Here is a 26222-nt window from a genome sequence, read left to right as displayed (position 1 = left end):
TTATAGTATAGTATAAAGTCACTTTAATTTAAAGATAATTTTAACATCAACACTTCAACGCTTAGCTTAGTCTTACAGTATCTCTTTTGCAGTGATGGCTTACATGTATTTGTCTGTTCTGCTCTACATTTATTGGTTATACTGCTATCTTCTCACTGGATGAAGTCTCTTTTGATGCATACTTTACTATCTGGATGGATATCCTCCTTTCAAATCTGTTTTGTCCCAGGCTCTGATGCAGATGAACATGGCTTTGTCAGAATAAATAAATAGTAAGCAAACAAGTGCTGATGGTTACTGAGTTTGTTGCGCATGGGTTGTGCCAACTGCTAATATGTGTCACCTGTATGAGACTTCATTTATTTGGAATTAAGGGCTGCCTCTTTATAGCTGAACCCATGCTTATTATAAGGGTTAAATTAACCTGGTCTGAGAGGATCACAAACAACAGAAACAAATTCCACTCCACTGAAGCCAAGAAGTTGTGGTGTAATTCATAGAAGCTAACTGCATCTGGGAAATCATTGGCCTATATTTTTCTGCTTAACATGCCAGGCTGTTGGTTTGTGAGTGCTTAAGCTTCCACTTCATGGGCCTTGCCTGTAGAGATCACTTACAGTTTACTTTCCGTTCATTCTGCTTGTGGTTTTGTGAGAATTACCCGGAAGGAGTGATGTCAGAGATTCCCCTACAGTCTGCCTCCCCTGCTTTCATTTACATAGAACTTGCTGCAAGGTGGTGTCACCCTCCCTCACACATGTGCACTTATAAAAATACACATATATACCACAAGAGTGGGTTCTTTAAAACAGGGGAATACCACAGAAACAGAGGAGGCGCTAACCACTTTCTCTGTAAACATTGATCAGTTTTTTCTTTTTGTGCAGTTTTCTGCTGTTACCAGAAGTGAATAAAGTGAGGTTATTTCCGTTGTATGTTCTCTATTTTAAGGTGCTCTAAAAACCGTTGACAGGATTAATAGACATTCATGACTATTACTACAGTGTTCTGACAATCAAACCATTTAGCAAAGTGGTTCCATAAAAATGGTTCTTTGTTAAATGTCCAGTATTTCAGTCATTTCACTAGGAACTTCCTAAGGCACACTTGTGCAATGATTTGCCAAAGTATTTTATACTAAATGTGAAATAAGTGCAGCATTTGTTTAAGGCTAAGTGAGTATGGAAAGACCCAATCAAGGAATTATTTATTATTTTTCTTAATGGGTTACACTAAAGCAGGGGTCCCCAAACTTTTCCTACCGTTGAGCAACATTCAGATGTAAAATGAGTTGGGGAGCAACACAAGCATAAATAATGTTCCTGGGTGGTGCCAAATAAGGGTTGTGATTGACTATTAGTAGCCCCTATGTGGACTGACAGACTACAGGAGCCTCTGTTTGGTAGGACACCTGGTTTTTATACAACCAAAACTTGCCTCCGGGCCTGGAATTAAAAAATAAGCACCTGCTTTAAGGCCACTGAGAGCAACATCCAAGGGGTTGGGGAGCAACATGTTGCTCATGAGATACTGGTTGGGCATCACTGCACTAAAGAAATGGGATAAGGATAAAGAAAATAGGAAGGGGGCCTTTAGTGTTTATAAATATGCAATTGCAAACATAGAAGCAGCTATTGTCAGCACTGGTATGACCAATTTATTTCTGTACCTGCAAAAATGGCTTTCAAAACTTGCTTCAGACTTTTATTATAGAAAGGAAACTGAATTGAACTGTAAAACTGACCATACACGGCTGTTTAAAGCTTTTAACACTTCAGACCAATGGTGTAGTCTTTAAACAGGGGGTCTCTATACCCCCACAATATTATCCAATTTTGGCCCCACATGTTTGGCCAGTTTTATTCTATGACCTTTTCTTTGTCCATTTTCTTGAAGGATATGTCCCCTTTGCACAGGTGTAAGATCTGAAAAAAACCCATTCCCAAAGAGATTTTCTTACTTAAACGGTAGCAAAGACCAGTATGACCACCAATTTAACTGGAATCTGCAAACGATGTAGTCTTTGTACCTTCTTTAAAAAAGGGTCACTCTTCACTCCTTTTCCATATAGATGGTCTTGGTTGTCAGTTAAGGCATGAAAAGTTGATGCAGGCACAGTGCAGTAACAGGCAAAGGATCCCATGTAAAAACCTCACAATTTAGAGGATCAAACACTGAATTATTAACATCCAAGATGGTGGTCATAAAGACCATTTTTAGAGCACATTAAAGTTACATTATGCAAGTATTCTCTCTAGAGATTCACATTGGGTGCAGGTAGAATTTTGATATTTGAACTTTTGGTTGTACAGAATGTAGGCTTTTATTCAGGAGTGTTAATATAGAAGAAGCAGACCCTGTGGCTGCAGGGAAGCCCAAGACATATAGGGGCTCCATGAGGCCCTACTTAATAAACAATATCAATATATATTGGTGAAACAGAAGAGCCTCTGGATATATTGAGGACCCTAAAACTAATTTGCTGTGGAGCCCAGTAACATCTAGTTATGCCACTGATTTTATTCCTCTCTAAGGGCTCTGACACCCAGAGGATTCTGCATTTTTCTAGTTTGTGGGTTTAATCAAGCCACCAGGAATTTCTGTGATTCCCTTTCCATTGACTACAGCATATGACTGCTGCTTCTAAAAAACATTTTTTATCTTAAAATGTAAGGGAAAGGCTTATTATGTGCTAAGAACATATTGCTGCCATATTGCTTCCTATGGTATTTTTAAAATTTGCAAAAGTGATTATAAATGTACTGCTTCATTGCTATTGGTTGTCCTGTCATAATGACTTAGAAAGCCTTACAAGCCTAAACACAAATATACTTGAAAATATTTTTCTGTGCTCTCTCCAGGAATGGCTCTTATAGTCTTGGGAATTAAGAAAATATTTTTGTATTGGGGTATCAGTGTGTGCAGCTAGACTGATAATGCACTGTGTGGGGAGAGATTTTATTGATCTGGTAAAGCTGAGGAGGCCACTTGTCCAGCCCAGTTCTTGGTTCAGTAGACATTAGGCAGCCACAGAACACTTGGGAAGCAAAGCTGATCCTATTGACCCTCATGGATTACTGAATTGTAACCCTCTATATGGCCTACACCACTGTTTGCCACATGCATCAAAAACTAACTATATATCCAATATATATATACATATACAGTATATATATATATATATATATATATATATATATATATATATATATATATATATATATATATATATATATATATGTGTGTGTGTGTGTGTGTGTGTGTGTAACTGATTAACTATGCATTGCAAATCACTTTTATGCTGTTCGTGCTTGGTTGTTGGCCAAACATTTACGAGGGCTTTTCTGGGCTCTCTGCCAAAAGCCAATTAAGTTAGAAACTTTGTATCTTTTTCTTGCTGTTCAGTGCAGGAGCTGAAAGAGAAAGTCGGGACATTTCAGTAACAAGCCGAGACTGCGGGTTGAGCTGTCAAAAGCAGGACTGTCCCGCCAAAAACAGGACAGTTGGGAGGTATGCCTTGGATGTTGCTCCCAATGGCCTCAAAGTATGTTTGGCTTGCAGGCACGTTTTGGTTGCATAAAACCCAGGTGTACTGATAAACAGTCTCCTGTAGGCTGCCAGTCCATATATGGGCTACCAAATAGCAAATCAAAGCCTTAATTTGGCATCCTCAGAGGCTCAATTCATGCTTGTGTTCCTCCCCAACTTTTTACAATTGAACGTGGCTTATTTATAAAACAAAGTTTGGGGACCCCTGACATAGAGCAATTGGCAGAGATGGTAAGTTGTTTTTTTTTTATTGGTCAGTGCACTTTTGCTAAGTTGAGTGTGCTCTGTACTTTAAACTAATATACTAAACTACATTTGCTTCACTTATTTTTAATTTTTACCTTCTTTATCTTTACATATCCCTTTAAACGCCCAATTTCCCATAAAATCTATTTAATCCAAAAAGTACCCAGATGTGTGCTTGAATAGCTGATATAATTGGCTTACACCATTAGCATCATTAGGCCATAGTTCAGGCTCCTAAAGGTCACAACCTGCACAACAACACACATGCCCAAAGTCACACACATTTTCCTTGGCACATCTATGATAGTATGACTCAGTGCTTGTCAGTGTTTTCCAAATGTCCCTGGTAACAGCCCAGCCAGGAATTTGTCATTGCAGTAGTGTTTATCTCATGTTTGCATAATGTCAAAGGTCAAATGTGGGGTCAGCAACTGTGAATTTGAAGTACTGTGGACTCTGTTTTATAAGTAGGGTAAAGTGCATTTGGGGTGTTTTTGGGAGTGGCTTCATGCTCTAGCTATTTTAGTTACATTTGACCCCTAGCAGATGGTTCTGGGTTGATCACAAACCCATTGGTGCTTGAAGATAAGGGTAAAAACTGCAAAGCGTTTAAAGGAAAATTAAACCCCAGAATGAATACTTATCTTGCCAAACTAGAATACAGATATCAGTAAATATTGCCCTTTTGCATATTTTACCTTGAGCCAACATTTTGTGATGGTCTGTGTGCTGCCACACAGATCACCTAACCAGAAATACTGCAGCTCTAACTGTAACAGGAAGAAGTGTGGGTGTAAAAAACAGAACATTGTACATTAATTGGCTCCTGTGACCTAACATGTATGTGTGCCCTTGGTTTGTGTACAGCGTGGAACATATGGTCCAAGGTGGTGGCCCTTATTTATTAAATTGGCAATTTTCTCTTAAACATTACCCAATGGCACATACTACTTAAAAAGTATATTTTTATGAAAATGGTTGATTCAGATGAAGCAGGGTTTTACATACAGTATGAACTATTTTTTACAATGTATTTTAAAAGACATACATTAAAAGGGGTATGGTTTTCCTTTAAAGATATAACTCTATAGGACCATTTTCGAGGAATGCCGCAGTTGTGTTTGTGCAACATTTGGCATATTTGCACCTTGCACTTCTGTATAGTTGCAGTCCCACCTCCTCTTTTAAATTTTGTGCAAGTGTGTCTATTGATGGCTACTACCACCTTGAAGCTACAGGGTTTCCACAACAGCCTGCCTCAGTGGACACAGTGAACTTGCACCTAAAGAATCATGCACGGACATCCTAACAACAAGTATTTTTAGCACAGCTGTGGCTACTTCACATTGAAGTGCAAGTGCAGTTGTGTTAGGTGCATCTCCTCTTAAGACAGCAGTTACAGTTTTCTGGGGAAAACTTTGAATTGTGGGTAAAAAAGACAGCAACTTGCACAAAAAAATTGCACTTTGCACAGTACATGCTTGAATTTTAGGCCTAATCTTGCTAGTAAACCTGTTCACGGGGGCATAAAGATGGAATTGTATTGGTTGATGTGGGTTACAAGATGTAGGACGTTTTATACACCATTTGTGCCTCCCAACTGTCCATTTTTTTGCGGGACAGTCCCGATTTTGACAGCTCAACTCGCAGTCCCGGATTGTTACTGAAATGTCCCAGCTTTCTCTTTGATGTCCTGCACTGAACAGCCAGAAAAATATACAAAGTTTCTGAAACTTAATTGGCTTTTGGCAGAGCCCTGAATACGTGGCAGGTGCACCAATACTTTTATAAATATTTACGATAAGCAAAGAAACAATTGTAACAATTTTAGATAAGCAGGTCTCTTGGGGAAACTGACTTGCAGCTTAAAGGGCAATTCACCTTCATTAGCAAAACTAAAACCACATAAAAACCACAGAAATGTGTTCAAACTTTCATAACCTGCCTGTAAAATGAACATCGTAATTAGGGGCCACCAAAACTGGCGTGGTCAAAAAAATGTTGCCACGCTCTGCAAGGCAAATCTTTTTGTCCCTCTTTCTATTTTTTAATTATATTTATATATATATATATTATATTTAGAGCGCATGATCCATCTTAGGTGTTTTAAAAGTTTCCAAACAGCAAGATTTTAGGAAACTCCTTTAAGCAGGAGGATTGTATTATTATTTTACTATATTTATTTCTTATACTTGACCTTCTGTTTTGTATGTATGCTATGCTAAGAAGATCAATTGTTAGTATTTGTTGACAGATGTTTTGAAAAGGCAGTGAAATAGTTAAATTCCTGCCGGCTCCAGGCTATTTGTGGTTGGGCTGTGTATTGGTTGTCAGTTTGCACCCACCTATCAAGCAGTGGGAAGGAAGACAGATGATAAGGGCAGGACATGTCTCAGTGCCTCTTTCGAATGGAAAATAAAACAGTCTGCTGGGAAAATAACAATAAATGTTCATTATTTGCACAGGAAAATCAATCTGTGGCCAAATTGACCAAATAAACTAATGCAATTTGCAGGAAAATCCCCCAGGTGTGTCAGGCAATCCTTTCATGCTTTCAAATGGGTTGAAGAAGGGAGAGGTCTTGTCTTAATGATACGCGTGCGTGGCACAGACTAAATTATGCTACAGAGGCCACAAGCAACACTGCAAGAATACTAAACACACAGCATCCTATCTCAGCCTGAAATCAGATTTTGCTGGTTAATATGGGACTTTGTTGCAAAAGAGCTGATGTGAGTTCTAGCTAAACATGAAAATATCCATGGGGTAAAAGCAAAACAAACATTCTGTAAACTGATGTCTCTTGCCTTGTGCTTAAAGTGGTAGTATATATAACTATTTATACTTTTGCTCAATACAACACAATAAATAGAACTTGTGTTGAAAATGTATTCTGCCTATACTTGACAATCTAATGGCATAGGTCCATTTATTTTTTATACTGTTTTGCTATTATGCAGTACTAATGAAACATTGTGCCCTACCAACCCCCCCATTTTTATGTTGGTAACACGCTCTGTTTAAACAAACCCCTCAGCTACATTACTAGTGGACTGGTATTGGGCTAGTAGTTCATCGTTGGTCTACCCTTCCCTGTAATTCTATCGAGTGATATGCTATTGAGGTATGCTGATTAATTTTTCGATATTAAACCAGTTGTTCTTCACGTTGGATAACTGACTGGATCTCCTGCACATGACCCTTGCGTAGCCATTTTTAAGTCTTAAATGGAGTCTTGAAGTTTCTTTTTGATGCAGGCTATTGCCAGGGTACCAAATAGGCAGCAATGGGGGGGGGGGGGGGGGGGGGGGGGGTTCACAGTTTTAGTAATTTACGGGTGACAAACAAGTTTTTCATTTTTGCCTGCAGTATTCCCAAGAGTAGCTTACTTGTCATGTGGATAAAGGGAACTGCCTTTACTTACACATTCCCTTTACACTTAGAAGTCAGTTGTGCTTGTATATGATGTCCCTCTCTTCAAGACTGCCAGCCAGGAGAAACATGTTATATGCTCTCGGTTTTTTGGCATCTCCAAATCGGGTCTCCCTGACTTTCTGCCTCCATTGCCTTCATAAAAACTGCCTACCTGCATTAGGCTTTAGTATGCTTGTTGTAGTGATGCTTCTGGGAGCTGTGTGCTTTTTATGGAAACAAATATAAAGATTATTTTAAGATTTTAGAGTTCCCCCACTGAACATAGTTCATGAAACATAGTCGGTATAGTCTCCTAAAGCAATGTGTCGGCTTCTCCAAGATTTTCTCAAGCCATATCGCCACATAAAAGGGGTGGGAAACGTCTCTGTGTCTTAGCTAGGTCTCACTGATTTGAAAACATTACTTAACGCTCATATTGCAATAGAGATGAGCGAATCAGACGTGTTTAAAGAGCTCATTGATTCTGCTAAATTGAAACCATGGTAATTAATCATTGCTTTGTGTTCATCACTCAGATTCAATGTGAATTATTGGAACCACAGTGCAAATCAGCCTGAATCAATCTGTGAAATATTAAAATGAGCTATATTCCACTATATTCAGTATCAAACCTGCTCCCTAGACTTTCAGGGCCTTTGCTTCAAGGCTTTAATGTACATCTTGAGAATTAAAGGGGAACTATGCCCATTTGCTGCTTCTATATATGGGTTATTGGGTCAGCTTGCAGTTCAGTCTTTTTTTTAGCCTGACTGGCAACAACAGTTATTTTCTCCTTTGCATTTGCAATAACATATGCCAACAAAGGTGTTCCTCTGTAATAACCATAATTCTGCAGGAAAACGTAGGCGTATAATGCCCTTTTAATAAACCTTACACTAACGTGCAAAAACCCCAACGCCAATTCAATAAGGTTTATTGCTGTAGCTCAGATAGAGCCGAAGCAAATAATAAAGAGAGGTTAGTATATAACATAATAATTTCTTTTGCAAGGTATACTATTGTTGCCGGTGTTGTTTCTTCTGCCTGTGTATCTCCCCCTTTACTCATGCATTTTTTTAATTCTATAAAAAATCAGTTGTAGTTGTTGTAAGCAATGTCTTTGTTATAGAGAATGTATGACTTGTGGCTTGGTTTGGTATGCTATACATACAGGTAGACTCGTGTATACGTGACGCATAATATATTTACATTATTATTATTATTATTATTATTTTTAAAGCAGTCACCTTTTTTTATTGCCTGTCCAGTCAGCCCACAGGGCAAATTGTTGGATACTGTAAACTTGGTCATATTTTATGATTTTCAAGCAGATGATCCCAATCTACAAGGTACTAGTTCATATGTCCAATGGGAGGCATAGCATACCTGAAAGCCCTGTCTGATGTTTAGATTGAATTGCTTTACAGGCTGCATGGACTTGCAAGGTGTATACATTAAATGCAGTAGCAGCCTTGTAGAATTACATCACAATGCCGAAATAAGCCTGGTCACATTAATATGTCCCCAGCATACTTTAACTCTGTGTATTCAAAGTATTGCTGGGGGATAGAAATCACTGGCAAGTTTGATGATTAAAGGGTCAAGGAATAGCGCAACACCTGTTATTAGGGTTTCTGAATATAATGGAGGAGAGAAGTCTCTGTTTTCTGTGCTTGGCTGTCCCCTGCTTGCTGAAACAGACTCTTGTTTGCTTACGTTTTGTTTGGTTTTATGTGTGTGAGCCATGGCTGGCAGCCTTTACAGGCAGTGAGCTTGCATGTCGCTGGAAGCTGGAACCTAACCGTATCCCAAGGCTCTACAGTGCAGCCTCCATGAAAACTCCATGAACACTGTTATATCATTAGATTCAGATTCTTAATACTGCAGTGCAAAAATATATAAAACTGATAAGCTGTGGCCTAATTACCTTACAGATTGTAGACTTGACTACGTAGAGATCCGCTCATTTCACCAAACAAGCGGATATTTACCCGATACGCACACATTGAGGTGGGCAATATCGCCCACAATCCGATGGGATTTTTAACCTTGCCCAATCGTTATCTGCCAACTTTTGGATAGATATCGTTTGGCAAACCCGTCGGAGGTTCCCTGAGCACGAAAAGCTGCCAGTCGGCCCGTGTATGGCCATACCTCCCAACTGTCCCTTTTTCGGAGGGACAGTCCCTCTTTTGACAGCTCAACCCGCAGTCCCTCATTTGTACTGGAAAGTCCCTCTTCTCTGCACTGAACAGCCAGAAAAAGAAACAAAGTTTCTCACTTAATTGGCTTTTAGCAGAGAGCCCAGAACAGCTAACAGGTGCAAATAAGATACTTTGTAACAATTTTGAGATACAGAAACACAGTTTAGATAAGGAGAAATATTTTCAAACTTTCATAACCTGCCAAATTTTGTAAAACAAACATGGTAATTAGGGGGTGTTGCCACAGAAAGGGGTGTGTTCAAAAAATTGCTGCGCTATGTTCGGAAAAAAATTTTTTGTCCCTCTTTTTAATTCCAAAATGTTGGGGGGTATGGTATGGCCACCTTTAGTGAAGACTGCTACCACCAAATCTAGTCTCAAATTCACAAACACACTGCCCCTGTCTGGGCACGCATGCTGCCGAAATGGATTGCAATTGGTCTGTCCAAATTTAAAACTGTCCAAGTCTAACAATGCACCTTGTAGGCAGGTGCATCAGCAGATGAGAAACTGAAAGGAGCTGTGGATTCTCTTTACTTACTGCAAATCTAATCATTCAGACCAAAAGGAACAATAGTATAGTATTTATTCATCACTTTCGGTGCCTAGTCATACGATATCTTATCTGTTTGGCCTGTGGTCTGACCAGTAGAATACCTTGAAGGTCGACCACATGTTAAGCACTATAGGATTGTAACTTAATTAAATGAACACAAAACCTTTATCAGAGACAATATTGAGGGGCAGCTATGTAGGAAGGAGAACTAAGACTTAAAGGGGTGGTTCACCTTTAAGGTAACTTTTAGTATGTTATAGAATGCCTTATTCTTAGCAACTTTTCAATTGGTCTTTATTATTTATTGTTTATAATTTTATAATTATTTGCCTTTTTCGTTTGACTCTTTGCAGCTTTCAAATGGGCGTCGCTGACCACTTCTAAAAAAAAATGCTCTGTAAGGCTACAGATGTATTGTTATTGTTACTTTTTATTACTCATCTTTCTATTCAGGACTCTCCTATTCATATTCAAACCAATGCATGGTTGCTAGGGTAATTCGGACCCTAGCAACTAGACTGCTGAAACTGCAAACTGGAGAGATGCTGAATAAAGAGTCAAAAACCACAAATAAAAAATAAAAAACAATTGCAAATTGTCTCAGAATATCCCTTTCTACATCATACTAAAAGTGATCTCAAACAACAACCCCTTTAAACAAATAAGTAGGCTAGAAACGTTGTACATTATATTTTGAGCTTCTGTACCAGCCCAAGGCCACCACAGTCATTTAGCAGGGAAGATTGGTGTTTCCAAAGATGCCCCAGTAGCTCCCCATCTTCTTTTCTTCTGATTCACTGTACATGCTCTGTGCTGCTGTCACTTACTGAGCTTAGGGACTGACTAACAATATACAGTACACATAGAATAGAAATGTTCCAATATGTATATGTCACAAGATGGTGTCCCCCTGTGACAAGTTTGAAGTCCTGGATCATTGCTGCTATTGAGAAGCTGAAACCTTAGGCTGGTGCAATAAGTTCAGTATATAAAATATGGCATTTTTAGGTTTGGTTCTCCTTTAAAGGAGATTTTTCTTTGGGTAAACAATGCTAAAGTCACAAAAACACATTGGGGTATATTTATCAAAGCGTGAAGTTAATAGTGAAGTTCAGCCACTAGAGTGAAATGCTGCCACTCCCCATTCATTTCTATGGGATTTTTATAGGCGTATTTATCAAAGGGTGAACTTTCACTTTCACCCTTTAATAAATACGCCTTTCAAAATCCCATAGAAATGAATTGAGAGCTGTGGAATTTCACTCTAGTGGCGGAACTTCACTCTTTGATAAATTTACCCCATTGTGTGAAGGTCATGGAAAACAAACTCATGCCAAATGGAGGTATGCAGCATCTAGCACATACCATAGGGAGTGCAGGTGTGCCACCTTGGAGCAATATCTAGTGGAGTGGATAAAACCATAAATATCAGGATGGGAGTACTATAGGAAAATGTTGATTCAGTGATTAAAAAATATAATTTATTGGGAGATTCCAAGATTTAACCCACTGTGTTTTGGGCCCAGTTTTACTATCCAAACCTATAAATTGTCTACAAAGACCCCCAGCTGAATTTGGTCTCCCCTTCTGTTGGATAACAGGTTGTCATAAAGTACCTGTACAGAAGGAAATCTTTTGTCATATCAGTCCTGTCTTAAAGCATGAAAGAAGCAACATTAGTTATTTTAAATGGCTAGAAAGAAACTATTTTCACAGTTGATACTAAGGGGCAGATTCACTAAGGGTCGAATTTCGAAGTTAAAAATACTTCGAAATTCGACCCTCGAATTGAAATCCTTCGACTTCGAATATCGAAGTCGAAGGATTTAGCGCTAATCCTGCGATCGATCGATCGAAGGATTTTTCGTTCGATCGAACGATTAAATCCTTCGAATCGAAGGATTCGAACGATTTTAATCCAACGATCGAAGGAAAATCCTTCGATCAAAAAAAGGTTAGCAAGCCTATGGGGACCTTCCCCATAGGCTAACATTGACTTCGGTAGGTTTTATCTGCCGAAGTAGGGGGTCGAAGTTTTTTTTAAAGGGAAAGTACTTCGACTATCGAATGGTCGAATAGTCGAACGATTTTTACTTCGAATCGTTCGATTTCGTTCGAATTCGAACGAATTTAACCAATTCGATGGTCGAAGTACCCAAAAAATACTTTGAAATTCGAATTTTTTTTTATTTGAATCCTTCACTCGAAGTTAGTGAATCTGCCCCTAAGGGTCATGTTTAAAAAGAGTAAAATATTTTGACAAAAAGGTGTAAAATAAAATATATGTATTATAAAGCCTCAATGTTTTTCATATGTGTGAATTAATGCCAGGCATCACAATCACAGAATTTAGTAACAAAGAGCTAATTGGCATTTTTATAATGCATTTTTTTTTTGTGCCAGACGAAAGCAGAAAATAATGTTCATACTTTACGGCACTCTAGACCTGGCCAGTTTTTACATGGCCTTTTTTTTCAAGCTAACACTTCTTTCATGCCCTATTCATACAGTTGGCTGCTCATTTGATTAAAGTATAAGACAGCTTTATAAATATGCATGATTTTACACTGTCTAGCTTGGCATTAATGTGGTGATATAAATTGTATTCCAGTGGCACTCTTTTACACAACTTAATAAAAATGCCCCTGAGCAATGATTTTTCTACTTGCTGCAGTGTCTGTTGCACTTGCCTTCTCCCAACTACATCTTGTGGGAACATTGTCAGGGTGGGAAATTAAGAAGAATATTAGGATTGATTAATATATGTAGTGATACCTTTCAAAGAATCTGCTTGTCTCTCTGCTGGTCCACATATATTCATGTGTGAAATAAATCTAGTTCAGAGCTAGAATGTTGATCTGGGATTAATTACTGCTGTGAAAGTTAATTCTTCTCTACATTCCATAGACTGATCTCTCCTTAGTTTTGTGTTGGTTCTTGAGTTCCACGTGTGTGATGATAAATAATATCCCTATTAATACCTATGAAAAGACAGCAGTAGCTTTTCACAAGGAGGAAAGTATCATTTATCTATGAGAGAAAGTGCAGGGTGGTTTGAGGGGTGGGGGATGTGAGAGATCCCAGTCTGGATTGCAGGATTTCCGTCACATATGGAAAAGGTTAATATTTCAGGTCTCCCAGTAGTGGATACACAGGCGCTTTTTCTTTAACTTTCACCCCAGGACATGGTTTCCTAAGTAAATGCAGGGGACCTCTAAGAATCCAAAAACCATAAGCATTTGGCCAGTTCTCTTAACCCCTTCACCATCGGTTCTAGCCATTTCTAGTTTCTACTTTTATTGGTCATTGAGTTGCAATCAATGACTGTTTGAATAAAACGGATATAATTTTACCAAGCTTATAAAATCTTTTTTCACCAAACCAAGATGCCAAATGTGACATACGATTTGTCATTAGATTTCCCATCTGCTCTCCATAATGCTCAGTAACCCCCCTCAAACAGTTCTCATAGCTCATGATGAGGCTTTGTAAATGGAAGTATTTTTTATCAGTGCCATAAACTTTATAATAAAGTTCTTATTTTAGAACGGAAAATGATATAGGACTTATCTAAACCATGTGTGATCTATTTGCTGGTTAAGGGACTGAAAATTGGACCACCACTTACATATCTGTTCAATGATTTACAAAAAAAGGTGCTCCTCTTAAAAAATGCTCCTTGGGAGTAAATGTATTGTCTTATTGTGACTAGGAGTGACCACCTGCCACTGTACATCGACGGCTCTAATGTGGAGATCGTCAAAAGCACCAAACTCCTTGGTGTCCACCTGGCGGAGAACCTCACCTGGTCCCACAACACCAGCTACTTAGCCAAGAAAGCCCAACAGTGCCTCTACTTCCTGCGCAAGCTGAGGAAATCCCATCTCCCACCATCCATACTCAAAACCTTCTACAGAGGGACTATCGAGAGCATCCTGAGCAGCTGTATCACTGTCTGGGCTGGGAACTGCACTGTCATGGAGTGCAAGAACCTACAGAGGATAGTGAAGACAGCACGGACATTTACACCACTCATCACGGACATTTACACCACTCGCTGCATCCGTAAAGTCACCAGCATTGTGGCACTTACCAGACTGTGTAACAGTTTCTTCCTGCAATACTTCCTGAATACTCAGGGACCAGACAGATCTCTCTCACACACACACTCCATCTGACCTTACTATATACCCCAACGTTACACAGCCACTGTACGCCATTGTATGGATGAATAGCCAGTGGATACAGTTGTTCCCTATGAGCACATCTGCACTTTGTCATGTTCTTTATCATGTTCTTGCTACTGTCATGTCACAATGATACACCCATCATGTCTAACGTTTAGCATTATTTACTTAACATATTACATCTGCTGAGTGTACACTGTATTGTCCTGTCCCTGCACTATGCTGTCCGGTCTTGTAGGAGTTGCATATTCTTGCACTTGCACTTTTTGTCTGTTGTCCGGTACATCTATTTTGTGTGTAGCACCATGGTCCTAGAGGACTGTGTTTAGTTTCACTGTGTACTGTACAAACGTATATGGATGAAATGACAATAAACTCACTCTTGACTCCCTTGACTCTTGACTCTTAATGTGCTTCTTCCACGCATAAACTATAACTGGATACTGTTTTTCTGGAAGCAGCTCAGGGTTTGAATACACTTGATAATGGAAGTAAAGTGCTATGCCAATGATCTACAACCAATAGTGACAGTCCTCCTGCATGAGCAATACAAGCAAGTCTAGTTACTCATTATCACTCATTTTATAATCACTTATTGTTGGCCATATCCAATATGTGGTACAAGGCTTCCTTAAAGGAGAAGGAAAGCTACGGGGGCATTTTATTGCCAATAGATTAGCTGCAATAATGCAAGCTAGAATGCTATATTTATTCTGTAGAATGTTTTACCATACCTGAGTAAAAAGCTCTAGAAACTCTCTGTTTGTTTAGGATAGGAGCTGCAGTATTAACATGGTGTGACATCACTTCCTGCCTGAGTCTCTCCCTGCTCTGGGCTCAGATTACAGTAGAGAAGGGAGGGGGGTGGGGAAGAGGAGCAAACTGAGCATGCTCTTGCCCAGGGCAATGAGGTTTAAGCTGAAGGCAGGAAGTCAGATACAGAAGCCCATGTGTACACAATAGAAGGAAAGAAATGCAGTGTTTCTTTTGACAGGGGACTCAGAGCAGCATTACTTTGGGGGTTTACTGGTATATTTAGATGGACCTTTCTGATAAGGCTTACTTAGTTTTAACCTTTCCTTCTCCTTTAAAGCTGGCCATGCTAGTACTGTTATTATCTTTGTTACATATAAGGGCAGAGACACACTGGGAGATTAGCCCCCCAGCGACAAATTGACTCTTATTCGGGCGACTAATTTCCTCTAACTGCCTTCCTGCCGACAGGAATCTGAATTGCCAGCGGGATGGCACTCGGATCGATTCGTTTTCCTAAGTTTCCTTGTGAGGCAACTTTGGGCGACTTAGGAAAATGAAGCGCTCCAAGTGCCATCCCTCCGACGATTTAGATTCTAGCTGGCGGGAAGGCAGTTTGGGGAGATTAGTCGCCTGAAGAAGAGGCGATTTGTCGCCGGGCTATTGAATCTCCTTGAATCTCCACATGTGTCTGTGCCCTTATTCTGATAAGTTGGAGGGGCAATAGCAACCAATAACTATGTACCATAGTAGGATATGCAATCGTGTATGAAGTTGTCATCTATAGAAGCATCATGTTGGCCAGCGCATGTAGTTCACTATAAACAGTATTGGCTCACCTTTAGTTCTTGGCTGTTTGGGAATAAATGTAGTGCAGACATAGCAAGAAAGCCACAGGATTTATATTCCTCTGAAAGTCCTGCAATTTATGTTTGTTATAAAATGGTATTATTTTATGTTATTGTCATTCCTGATGATCGGTCAAAAGTAGGCTTGGGCGAATTTGACCCGTTTCACTTCGCCATTTTTTTCTATGTCTAAGTCTATGGGCGTCATTTTTGCGCTGAAACAAGGCGAAAAAATTCACCCATCCCTAGTCAAGAGAAATTATAAAGAAGCTGGTACAGAGCTTATGAGTTCTGTATACAGTTAAAGGGGTTGTTCACTTTTAGTATGCTGTAGAGAGTAATACTCTGAGGCAATTTGCAATTTTCATTATTTATTATTTGTGGTTTTTGAGTTATTTATATAATATAAATATATAATTCCTGTCCAGCAATATTCAGTACTGATAGAGAGCTCTTTTTATCATCGCTGTTATGGCTGTAGTAGATAATGTCTGTTAGTGCAAGAGTTAACATGGGAGCAGTGCTTGGCTTGTTATTTTTCCTTTCTGTGCTTCCGCACGCTCTTCACAGCTTGCTGCCGATGAGGGACGTGCAGCGCTGGGATCAATTAAAGCCTGACGAGCCCTGACTGGGGAGCCTTTCCATTTCAGCCCAGCTCCAGATGTCACAGCTGGGGATGCAGCTGTTTTGACCTCCTCCTGCAAACCAGGGAGGTGGGAGCTGGGCTGGGAGAGCTTTATAATGTATTAACTGTAGCTCTAGCAATAAACACCCAGAGACCATCTCATTCCCCTTCTGCAATGGCTGAGCCCTTGGTGCGGCACATGTTAGGCAAGGTTATACAAATGAATTTCTGAGCATCCTGAGAATAGACCTCCAGTAATACAAGTGATTACTTATTAATTTTATTTTTTTTGAAATATGAGGTATCACTCTTTGAAAATGTCCATCTGGACGACGATTGCGTGCTTTCCTTAATGAAAGTTCCAGATTATTATTTTTTTTAATTTTTACGTAATAGGAGTTGTTTAAAAGGCAGGTGTGGTTCTTGCACTGATGGGATACACATGCTCTTAGAATAGCTTTAATGAATAGTCCCCTTCCCTACTGGTGTCACTGTTATATGCCTGCATGTCCTTTCGTTATTAATCACGAGTCCCTAGACATTCGCTGACTGCTGCTAACTGCCCCATAGCACCTTAATAGCCATAAATGGTTTTTATGATCCAACTGCTATCTTTTCTCTCTCATGCACATTCAGTCACACTGGATTTTACTTGTCTCATGCCTGGCAAGGAAACGCATATTGCTTACCCAGTTTTCATCATATAATTCAATATATTTTTTATATTATTTTTATTGTCTGTTATTGGCTTATCAAGCTAGGCCTTAAGTTACATAATTCAGCATTAAAAATACATTACTGTACAGTGGCACATTAAGACAGGCCATAAAGCTTTGGAACCCAAGACAAGGGTGGCATTTTGTACTACTATTCCATTACCCACTGGCAGAATTAGTGGCAAACACAGAGCAACTTACATAAGAAGGAGAGGAGAAACAAGTGTTGATGACACCAAAAGTCTAAATGGAAAGTTTTCTCTATCCTTGTTTGAAGTGGCCCAGTGGCGTAACTAGATATTACTGGGCCCCACAGCAAATTATTTTTCAGGCCCCCAAAATGTTTAGAGGTTGACTTGTTTCTCCAATATTTATTGAAATTGTGTATGAATTAGGGCCTCGTGGGGCCCCTATACCTCCTGGGCCCCTTGCAGCCGCAGGGTCTGCTTCCTCTATAGTTACGCCCCTGAAGTGGCCCCTTATTCTTAGACCATATTTCCTTTAGTTCTTAATTGAACATAAAGGGCTGGAGCCTGGAGGTCTAAACCTTTTCCAGCCAACAGAGTTAGTTTTGGCCAAGGTTGGTGGTGTGCTATATTGGTAACATGCCACACTTATGTCATGACCCATATTAACCTTCCCTCTTGGCTTTCATTAAAACAGAGACCATCCCCTTTGTTGTCAGATCAGTAGCTTATAACAAGGTTACTTGGTATGGTAATACATGGTAATAACATCCATTCTCCTATAGTTTAAGGCATATACTGGACAGTAAACAGAGATTTGGCTTTAAAGTAAGCTGGTCATAGACCCAAATATAAAGTTGCACAAAAAATCCTTTAGAATAATTTTTGGATTGTCCCAACATTATTCGTACCATGGCGATCAGTCATTTAGTCGGTCGGACAGGTTAAAGGATTTCTGTCGGCTAACAATAATTTCTCTGCATGACGATATCAATGGGTGACTGTCACCAGCTTTTGTTGGACATAACTTTCGTATGATTGTACTGTCATGGCCAGAACGTTGTCTGATTTGTTTTTTTAAGTATTTAAGATTGGGAGATAGGGCTGTGCGATAGTTCGTACGATACGAGGCTAAATATCTGCAAGTCTATGGCCAGCTTTACTCTACTTGAACTTCACACTAGGCTGTTTTGAGGTCCCCTGCGCCAGTGCACAAATGCATTTTAGTTTATTGCTCACTGCAATATGTTTTTTTTTTCAGAAAGGTGGCCATAGACGTTATTAAAAGATTATTAAAAGATCTTTTCATTATTGTAGGACCAAGCTTATCTTGAAACGTTTGTTTAAATGTAGGATTTGTTCATCAGCAAAAATGACTGTTTCAATATTGTCTAGTTGAAGGTAGGACAACTGTTGGTAGCTGCCTGCTTGGCCCTGCAAACAATTGGACAATAGATAGATTTCACTGTGAACAATGAAAATCTTCTAACCTGACCAATCGGTTTTCTGACTGATGTCAGATAAAAAAACGTTAGATGCACAATCGTTGGATGCCCACCGATAATTTGACAGATTTGTCGGTTCACACTAAAATCGGTCGATAGGGAGAGAAAGATCTTAAAGTCTATGGCTTAAAGGCGGTTGGTGATATAGTAATAAACCATTCCACTTAATGTGATCAACCCAAGTTCTGAAAGGTTAAAGGGGACCTCAAGTCTAAAATAGAATAATGATGGAAATGCTGTATTTTGTATACTTAATATAAACATGAACTTACTGCACCAGAAGCCTAATTAAACAAATGATTTATGCCTTAAAAGTTGGCGCAGGGGGCTTTCCTTTTGTAACTTTGTTTGCAATCTTTGCAAGACCAGGACTACGCACATGCTCAGTGTGGGCTTCAGTTGGGAGGTTAAGCTTAGGGATCGTCATAAATTATCAAAACAGCACAAGTCAAATGATATCTGCCATAGAAGCCAATACAGCAAGACTGATTACTAATCAGAATATACAGACTGCACTGGGTTTGTGGATACAAATCTCTACAAAGTCGCCGGCTACTATACAGAGAAACAAACAGAGCTGCTTGAGTTCTGGGAGTAAGGTGGGGGGGGGGCTGACGATCTGACAATATCAATGGGTGACTGTCACCAGCTTTAGTCGGACATAACTTTGGGAGATAGGGCTGTGCAATACAAATCTCTACACAGTCACCGGCTGCTTTACAGGGAAACAAACAGAGCTGCTAGATTTCTGGGAGTAAGGTGGGGGGGGGCTCCCTCTGCCATTTGAAAGTATGATTGTTTCCCTGCAGATCAATTAGGGACTGTCTAAAGTTTCCTATCTGCAGCTGTCAGAGCAAGTAAAACGAAGGGGGGATTTCTTATAAAAACGGTACACATTTTAATTAAAGTATATTGGAGATAGATTTCTTTTTCATTAAAAAATTAAAAATGGGATTTTAATTTTTTGCCTTTACATCCCCTTTAAATATGTTGTAGAATGGGATTTTATCAAACTATTGCTAGTTACACCAACTGATTGCCCAGGCAAGTGTTGAAGATGGGATCATTATATAAATGCCCTATGAAAAGAGGCAATGGTATACTAGGTAATCAACCACCTATATGGAAAAAGTTGGACAGGTGTATAACATTGTTCATCTTATGTAAAAACAAGTGATATATTCAAATTATTGGATACAATGATGGATATATATGGCTTATTAGACTGTATATATACATATATCAAAGTAAAGATCAGCAAAAAAACTTAAAGAAAAGTGCATTTATTATGATATATATGTTATACAATGCCTATTCCAGGAAGTTTCTTAATTTTAAAACTTTGCCTTTCAGAACCGGGGTCGTCTAGCTGAGAAAAGGACCATTCCTCTGCCACCGGGCAGGATACCCAAAAAGGAGCCTTGCTCAGTGTTCTCCATAGGAGAGGATAGTCCCAAGGGGAATGGAGAACACCCGTCTGTGAAACTGGAAGAGGATCTGCATATCAGTATCATGAAAAGAAGGTACGTGTCTTAACGAGACGCTCCATTTTACAAGCTCCCCTTGCCCTAAGGGTACTGGCTTTGAACAACCGTCATGTGTGGGCTCATTTTGGCTGCTCCCTCCTTCATGCTGGCAACATTTTCATGGAAACAGGATCTGTGCATGCCTTTTGTACAGCACCTGCTGCTTTCACTGATCCTATCGAGGCGTGAGGGAGGGAACTGTGAGCACACCACTGCTTCTGCTATAATTTCAGGGAGGCAAAGGGCTTGGCTAGGCTGCAGCTTCCTTACAGCTTAACAGTATCTATCTTATGTGACAACTGGTCAATGCATGAATGATATTGCGAACTATACCAGGCAAAAATCAGCCACAATTAGATGGCAGAAGGATCTTCCAGACAAATGTGAGCAGCAAATACATTGCTTGTCTCAGACGTGTTTGTTGGACACATTCCAGATGTCATGCAGTCTGGAATTTTAGACTGTGACTGAACCTGAGGTTACCCTAAGGCCACACTTCTCCATTAACTGCTTAGTTCCTGAAACATTATTACTCCTTTTAATATGCATGGACCTGACAAACTGTACTGGTAATGGCACAAGAGGCAGATTTAAGCTGACACAAAACCACCCAACATTTATGGAGTTTAATGGCTTACAGTCATGAAAGTGTGCACCATAGTGTTTTCAGATTGAAAATACAAGTGCCAGCACTCTCAGACATATTCTATTTCATTAAATGGATTGATGGCAGATTAGTAGTCAGCACAACTTCAACTCCCTTCTTTGGCTGGGTGAACGTCCTTCAATGGCCACTTTCCACTGGCAATACTAGCAAAGAAATTAGTCCAGCACCCACAGTTTAGGATAAAACGGCCTTTATTGGACCAAGGGCATTACAGCAAATTGATTGATAACTCAATAGCCCTCTCTTATATATTGTGATCCTATTCCTATAAGTTCTAACCATCCCTCCTCTGAGTAATCCCTTGCTCACAAGGATCTCCTACATTGCTTTGGACTTTTCTGGGGCCTCACATCCCAGGCTCTGGACACCCCCCTTCCCTGAGATCTCTAAGGGCTCACCTGAGGCTGTAGCACATGAGACTTTAACATATTCTTAAATAATTTAAATCACACAGAGAGGCTACACTGAGCTCTCCCACTGTCCCTGTCACCCTAAAGGTGGCCATACACTGGCAGAATAAAGCTGGCTGGGACGCCTGATGGGTCTCCCCGATGGATATCTGGCCAAAAATAGGCCTGATATCGATCAGGCAGGTTTGAGTTTTCCCGCAGATAGTTGATGTGGTCCTACGATCCATCGGCGCCCAATTCCTTTGTATAATCTGATCGTTTGGCCCTAGGGCCGAACGTTCGGATTAACCTGATATCGCCCAACTGTTGATGATCACATCGGGGAAAGATCCGCTCAGCCAAACGAGCAGATCTTATCGTGTATGGCCACCTTTATTACTAGGAGCACATAATACAAGGGACACATTTGTTGCTCTATATTTACTTCTCTTACATAATACAAGGGACAATAATATAAAGTAGAGTATTGCAAGCAGACTTAATAGTCTTTATTGCACCTTAATCTTTACTATTATTAACATGTGTTAATAGCGCCAACAGATTTTGCAGTGTTGATCTTCCAGTATTCCCTAGAACAGGGGTACCCAACCTTTTCTTACCCATGAGCAACATTCAGATGTAAAAAGAGGGAACAAAAAATTGCTTCTGGGTGGTGCAAAATAAGGGCTGTGATTGGCTATTTGGTAGCCCTTATGTGGATTGACAGAATCTGTTTGGCAGTACACATGTTTTTATGCTACCAAAACTTGCCTCTAAGTCAAGAATTAAAAAATAAGCACCTTCTTGAGGCCACTGGGAGCAACATCCAAGTTGTTGGAGAGCAACATATTGCTCACAAGTCACTGTTTGGGGATTACTGCCCTAGAAGATCTGCTTATTTAACTAGGTTGCCAAAGAAGAGGTTTTCACAGTTGATCACCCAGGTGTTGGGGCAGTTTGGGCTTAACAAATATTTTATCCATGAGTCAGCAATCAGATCACAAAGGGGGGCCTAACAGATCCTTCAGTAAAGCATGGCATTTACCATCTGATTGTAATTCTCACCAGACTCCCTAACTGATTTCTGAATACCATCATGTACTGATGAGAGAGGCTCTAATTTCTGTTCTACACATTTCCCAATAAGCTGATGACCATCAGAAATTCTTAGTTGGCAATCAGTATTGATCCATGTAACAATCAAGGTGATTATGCTGAGAGGATTTGCTAGTAATCCACTGATTTCTGTTTTTGCATGACCATAGGAATTAGTTTGGCCTCCTGGTTTTTAAAATTCTATTCCTGCTTATATTGTGGGTTAAAAAGTTCACCTCAGCACATGAGCAGAGTGTTGACTGGTTGCTTTGGGAACTTGGCCTGTCTTACAGCTCTTTGTATTTGATGCCCCTGAGAGAGAACGAAAAGTATTTCCCCATAGACCATAAAAACAACAATTCAAACATTTCATCATCAAATTTAGGGTTCTTTATGTTTCTGTTAGTAGAATGGCAGGGCTCATGCAACCTCCTTTGGGAGACCATTGTCTCTCTTTCACTGACAACAATAAGAATTTCCTTGGAGAGGACTGTGATGTCTAGACCATAAGAGTAATAAGGTTTCTGGAAGACAGATAACAAAAAAATTGTACTGGGGGAAATATCTGTAGCATGAAGGATATTTATAGCATATTTACAGCCTCTAGAAAGTTTGTTTGTTCTTAGCCGGGCAGTCATCCAAAATCTGCCCCTATAGGTTTATTAAGAATAAACAAGACTTTACCTGTTTTTTATTCTAATTATAGAAATGTTTCAAACCTGTAAGCCCCCAAAAATCTACCCCAAACACCCACTTTCCAGTAAGAACCACCCCTTGAGCTGTCCCCATTTCTGGACTGTGTAATGAAAATGGGTACTATTGGGATGTTTGCTAGTGTGATTTGCCTAATCGTGACACTTTAATGGGGTGTGGGTTGAAATTAATGTTCTGGTAACCCTTGGTTGCTATAGGTTACTAGTTCAAACACGATTGTTTTTATTATATTACCCCATTAGTGTGAAACTCTGTAGTTATGGAGGAACTTTGGGGCACAGTTAAGTTTGGGGGGGATTGGGTGTGCAGGGTGCCTTTGACCTGTTACTAAATTGAAAAGAAACGTAAAGATGGCAGAGTAAAAATCATTATAAATGGCACAAGTCAATTATAAATGTGTGTCTCTGATTCAGCAAATGCAAACTGATCTAACTTTTATCTGGTCCAAATAGGGGCCAGTTCTAATAAGGTACATATTACATTGGTAGACACAGTACAATTTCTATCACCCAGTGACAACTGAATGGAGTGTTTAGAATTGTAGTCTAACAACAACTGTTTGGATATAGCTTGGATATCCAAGTCAGTAGAGATTGTTTCATTTTAAGATGAATTAATCACTTAAAAAATGCATTTCCATTAAATAGCCTAATTGCATAAGACTTTTTTGGGTATATTTATCAAAAAGTGAAGGTAGAGATCTCCACTGTCCTCTAGAGGGAAATTCCACCACTCTCCATTCATTTATATGGGATTTTGAAAGGCGTATTTATGAAAGGATAAATATAAATATACAGTTAGGTCCATAAATCTTTGGACAGAGACAACTTTTTTCTAATTTTGGTTTTGTACATGACCACAATAAATTTTAAATGAAACAACTCAGATGCAGTTGATCTGCAGACTTTCAGCTTTTATTTAGTGGGTTGAACAAAAAGATTGCATAAAAATGTGAGGAACTAAAGCATTTTTTTAACACAATCACTTCATTTCAGGGGCTCAAAAGTAATTGTAAAAATTAAAAAACTGAAAATAAAATGTTAATTTCTAATACTTGGTTAAAAATCCTTTGCTGGCAATGACAGCCTGAAGTCTTGAACTCATGGACATCACCAGATCCTGGGTTTCCTCCTTTTTAATGCTCTGCCAGGCCTTTACTGCATCGGCTTTCAGTTGCTGTTTGTTTGTGGGCCTTTCTGTCTGAAGTCTTCAACAAGTGAAACGCATGCTCAATTGGGTTCAGATCAGGTGACTGACTTGGCCATTCAAGAATATTCCACTTCTTTGCTTTAATAAACTCCTGTGTTGCTTTTGCTGTATGTTTTGGGTCATTGTCCATCTTTATTATGAAACGCCTCCCAATCAATTTGACTGCATTTAGCTGGATTTGAGCAGACAGAGTCTCTGAACACCTCAGAATTCATTCTTGTGCTTCTGTCCTGTGTCACATGATGGATAAACACTAGTGTCCCAGTGCCACTGGCAGCCAAGCACGACAAAGCCATCACACTGCCTCTGCCATGTTTTATAGATGATGTGGTATGCTTTGGATCATGAGCTGTTCCACGCCTTCTCCATACTTTTTTCTTGCCATCATTCTGGTAGAGGTTAATCTTGGTTTCATCTGTCCAAAGAATGTTTTTCCAGAACTGTGTTGGCTTTTTTAGATGTTTTTTAGCTGAAGCCCAATCAAGCCTTTCTATTCTTGAGGCTTATGAGTGGCTTGACCTTGCAGTGCATCCTCTGTATTTACTTTCATGCAGTCTTCTCTTTATGGTAGACTTGGATATTGATACACCTACCTCCTGGAGAGTGTTGTTCACTTGTTTGGCTGTTGTGAAGGGGTTTCTCTTTACAATGGAAATGATTCTGAGATCATTCACCACTGTTGTCTTCCGTGGACGTCCAGGTCTTTATGCGTTGCTGAGTTCACCAGTGCTTTCTTTCTCATGATGTACCAAACTGTAGTTTTTGCCACGCCTAATATTGTAGCAATTACTTGGATGGGTTTTTTTCTGTTTTTGCAGCTTAAGGATGGCTTGTTTCACCTGCATGGAGAGCTCCTTTGACCGCATGTTGTTTGTTCACAGCAAAATCTTCCACATACAAGCCCCCCCTCAAATCAACTCCAGGGCTTTCTGCTTAATTGAAAATGACATAACGAAGGAATTGCCAACACCTGCCCATGAAATAGCCTTTGAGTCAATGGTCCAATTACTTATGAGCCCCTGAAATGAAGTGATTGTGTTAAAAAAAGGCTTAATTTCCTCACATTTTTATGCAATCTTTTTGTTCAATCCACTGAATTAAAGTTGAAAGTCTGCAGTTGTCTCTGTCCAAAGATATATGGACCTAACTTTTTTTTTTTTTTTTTTACATTTTCAGCACATTATTATTAAGCTCTCTGGTTCTTGGAAAAACCCTGCTTTTTGATAGAGATTAACTCTTGAAAGATCTGTGACCATGCACAACCTAAGCATCCAAACCATATCCATATTCCAGATACTAAAATTTGCTTTATCTCTTTTCCTGTTCTAACTTTAGAGGACAACAGCATGGGACAGAGGCATCAGCAAAGTTATGTGCACATAAATAAACAGCTATTGCTACAATTCAAATGGTTCATTGTTGACTTGGTTTGTGCAGACTCCTCAGTTATAGACTGCACTGCATCCTTGACATTGGTCAGGGAGAGTAATCGGTTTCAGCCTATACACTGTCTCTGATATCAGCCTGCATTGTCACTATGGTTCTTTATAGTTGTACTCATTATAAGTACAGGAGTAGAATGGCTGAACTTGCTGAGTAAAAGACAGTTACTCCCAAAGGGGAACTAAAATCTGGACGAATGTTTGCTTAAATCAATATTTCAGTAATATTATGGCATAAGGCTGCTGTTACAATTCCCATGACAGCAGGCCAAAATTCCCTGATGCCGCCCTTATGGGCAGAAGGGCTGCTATAAGTTGCCATAGACAATCACTATTTACTGGGTTGAAGGCGGCTGTTTGGGATTCTAAGTACCAGAAATACCAGGTTCTATTTTGAATCTCACTCCGGACCTGCTTCTGGGATTTCTCTGGCTCTGTCCCATACTCCCTATCCAGAATTTGGTGCATATAAATAGTCCTGCTACCTGGGGAACACAGGATACTTTATATGCCTTCACACAGGTACCATGCAGTACTGCGCAAGTGTTTCGCTCAGATAAAGAATTAATATCCTTTATTTCAAATGAGAGTGAATGATGCTAGAGGTACCT

The 26222-nt window shown here is 39.6% G+C and overlaps 1 protein-coding gene across 5 annotated transcripts in view; it reads left to right on the top strand.

Moving 5' to 3' along the window:
• The window catches only part of samd11.S (sterile alpha motif domain containing 11 S homeolog), a 138237-nt gene that overhangs the window by 19823 nt on the left and 92192 nt on the right, over positions 1-26222 (top strand). For all 5 annotated transcript variants that reach the window (XM_018227833.2, XM_018227832.2, XM_018227838.2 and 2 more), the window contains exon 3: positions 19923-20092. In XM_018227833.2, coding sequence (XP_018083322.1) covers positions 19923-20092 — 170 coding nt within the window. The remainder of the gene's footprint in view (positions 1-19922; positions 20093-26222) is intronic.

Source organism: Xenopus laevis, chromosome 7S (assembly GCF_017654675.1).
Source record: "Xenopus laevis strain J_2021 chromosome 7S, Xenopus_laevis_v10.1, whole genome shotgun sequence".
Lineage (NCBI taxonomy): Eukaryota > Metazoa > Chordata > Amphibia > Anura > Pipidae > Xenopus > Xenopus laevis.
Note: the sequence above shows the minus strand (reverse complement) of the source record. Positions and strands in the feature narration are given on the sequence as shown.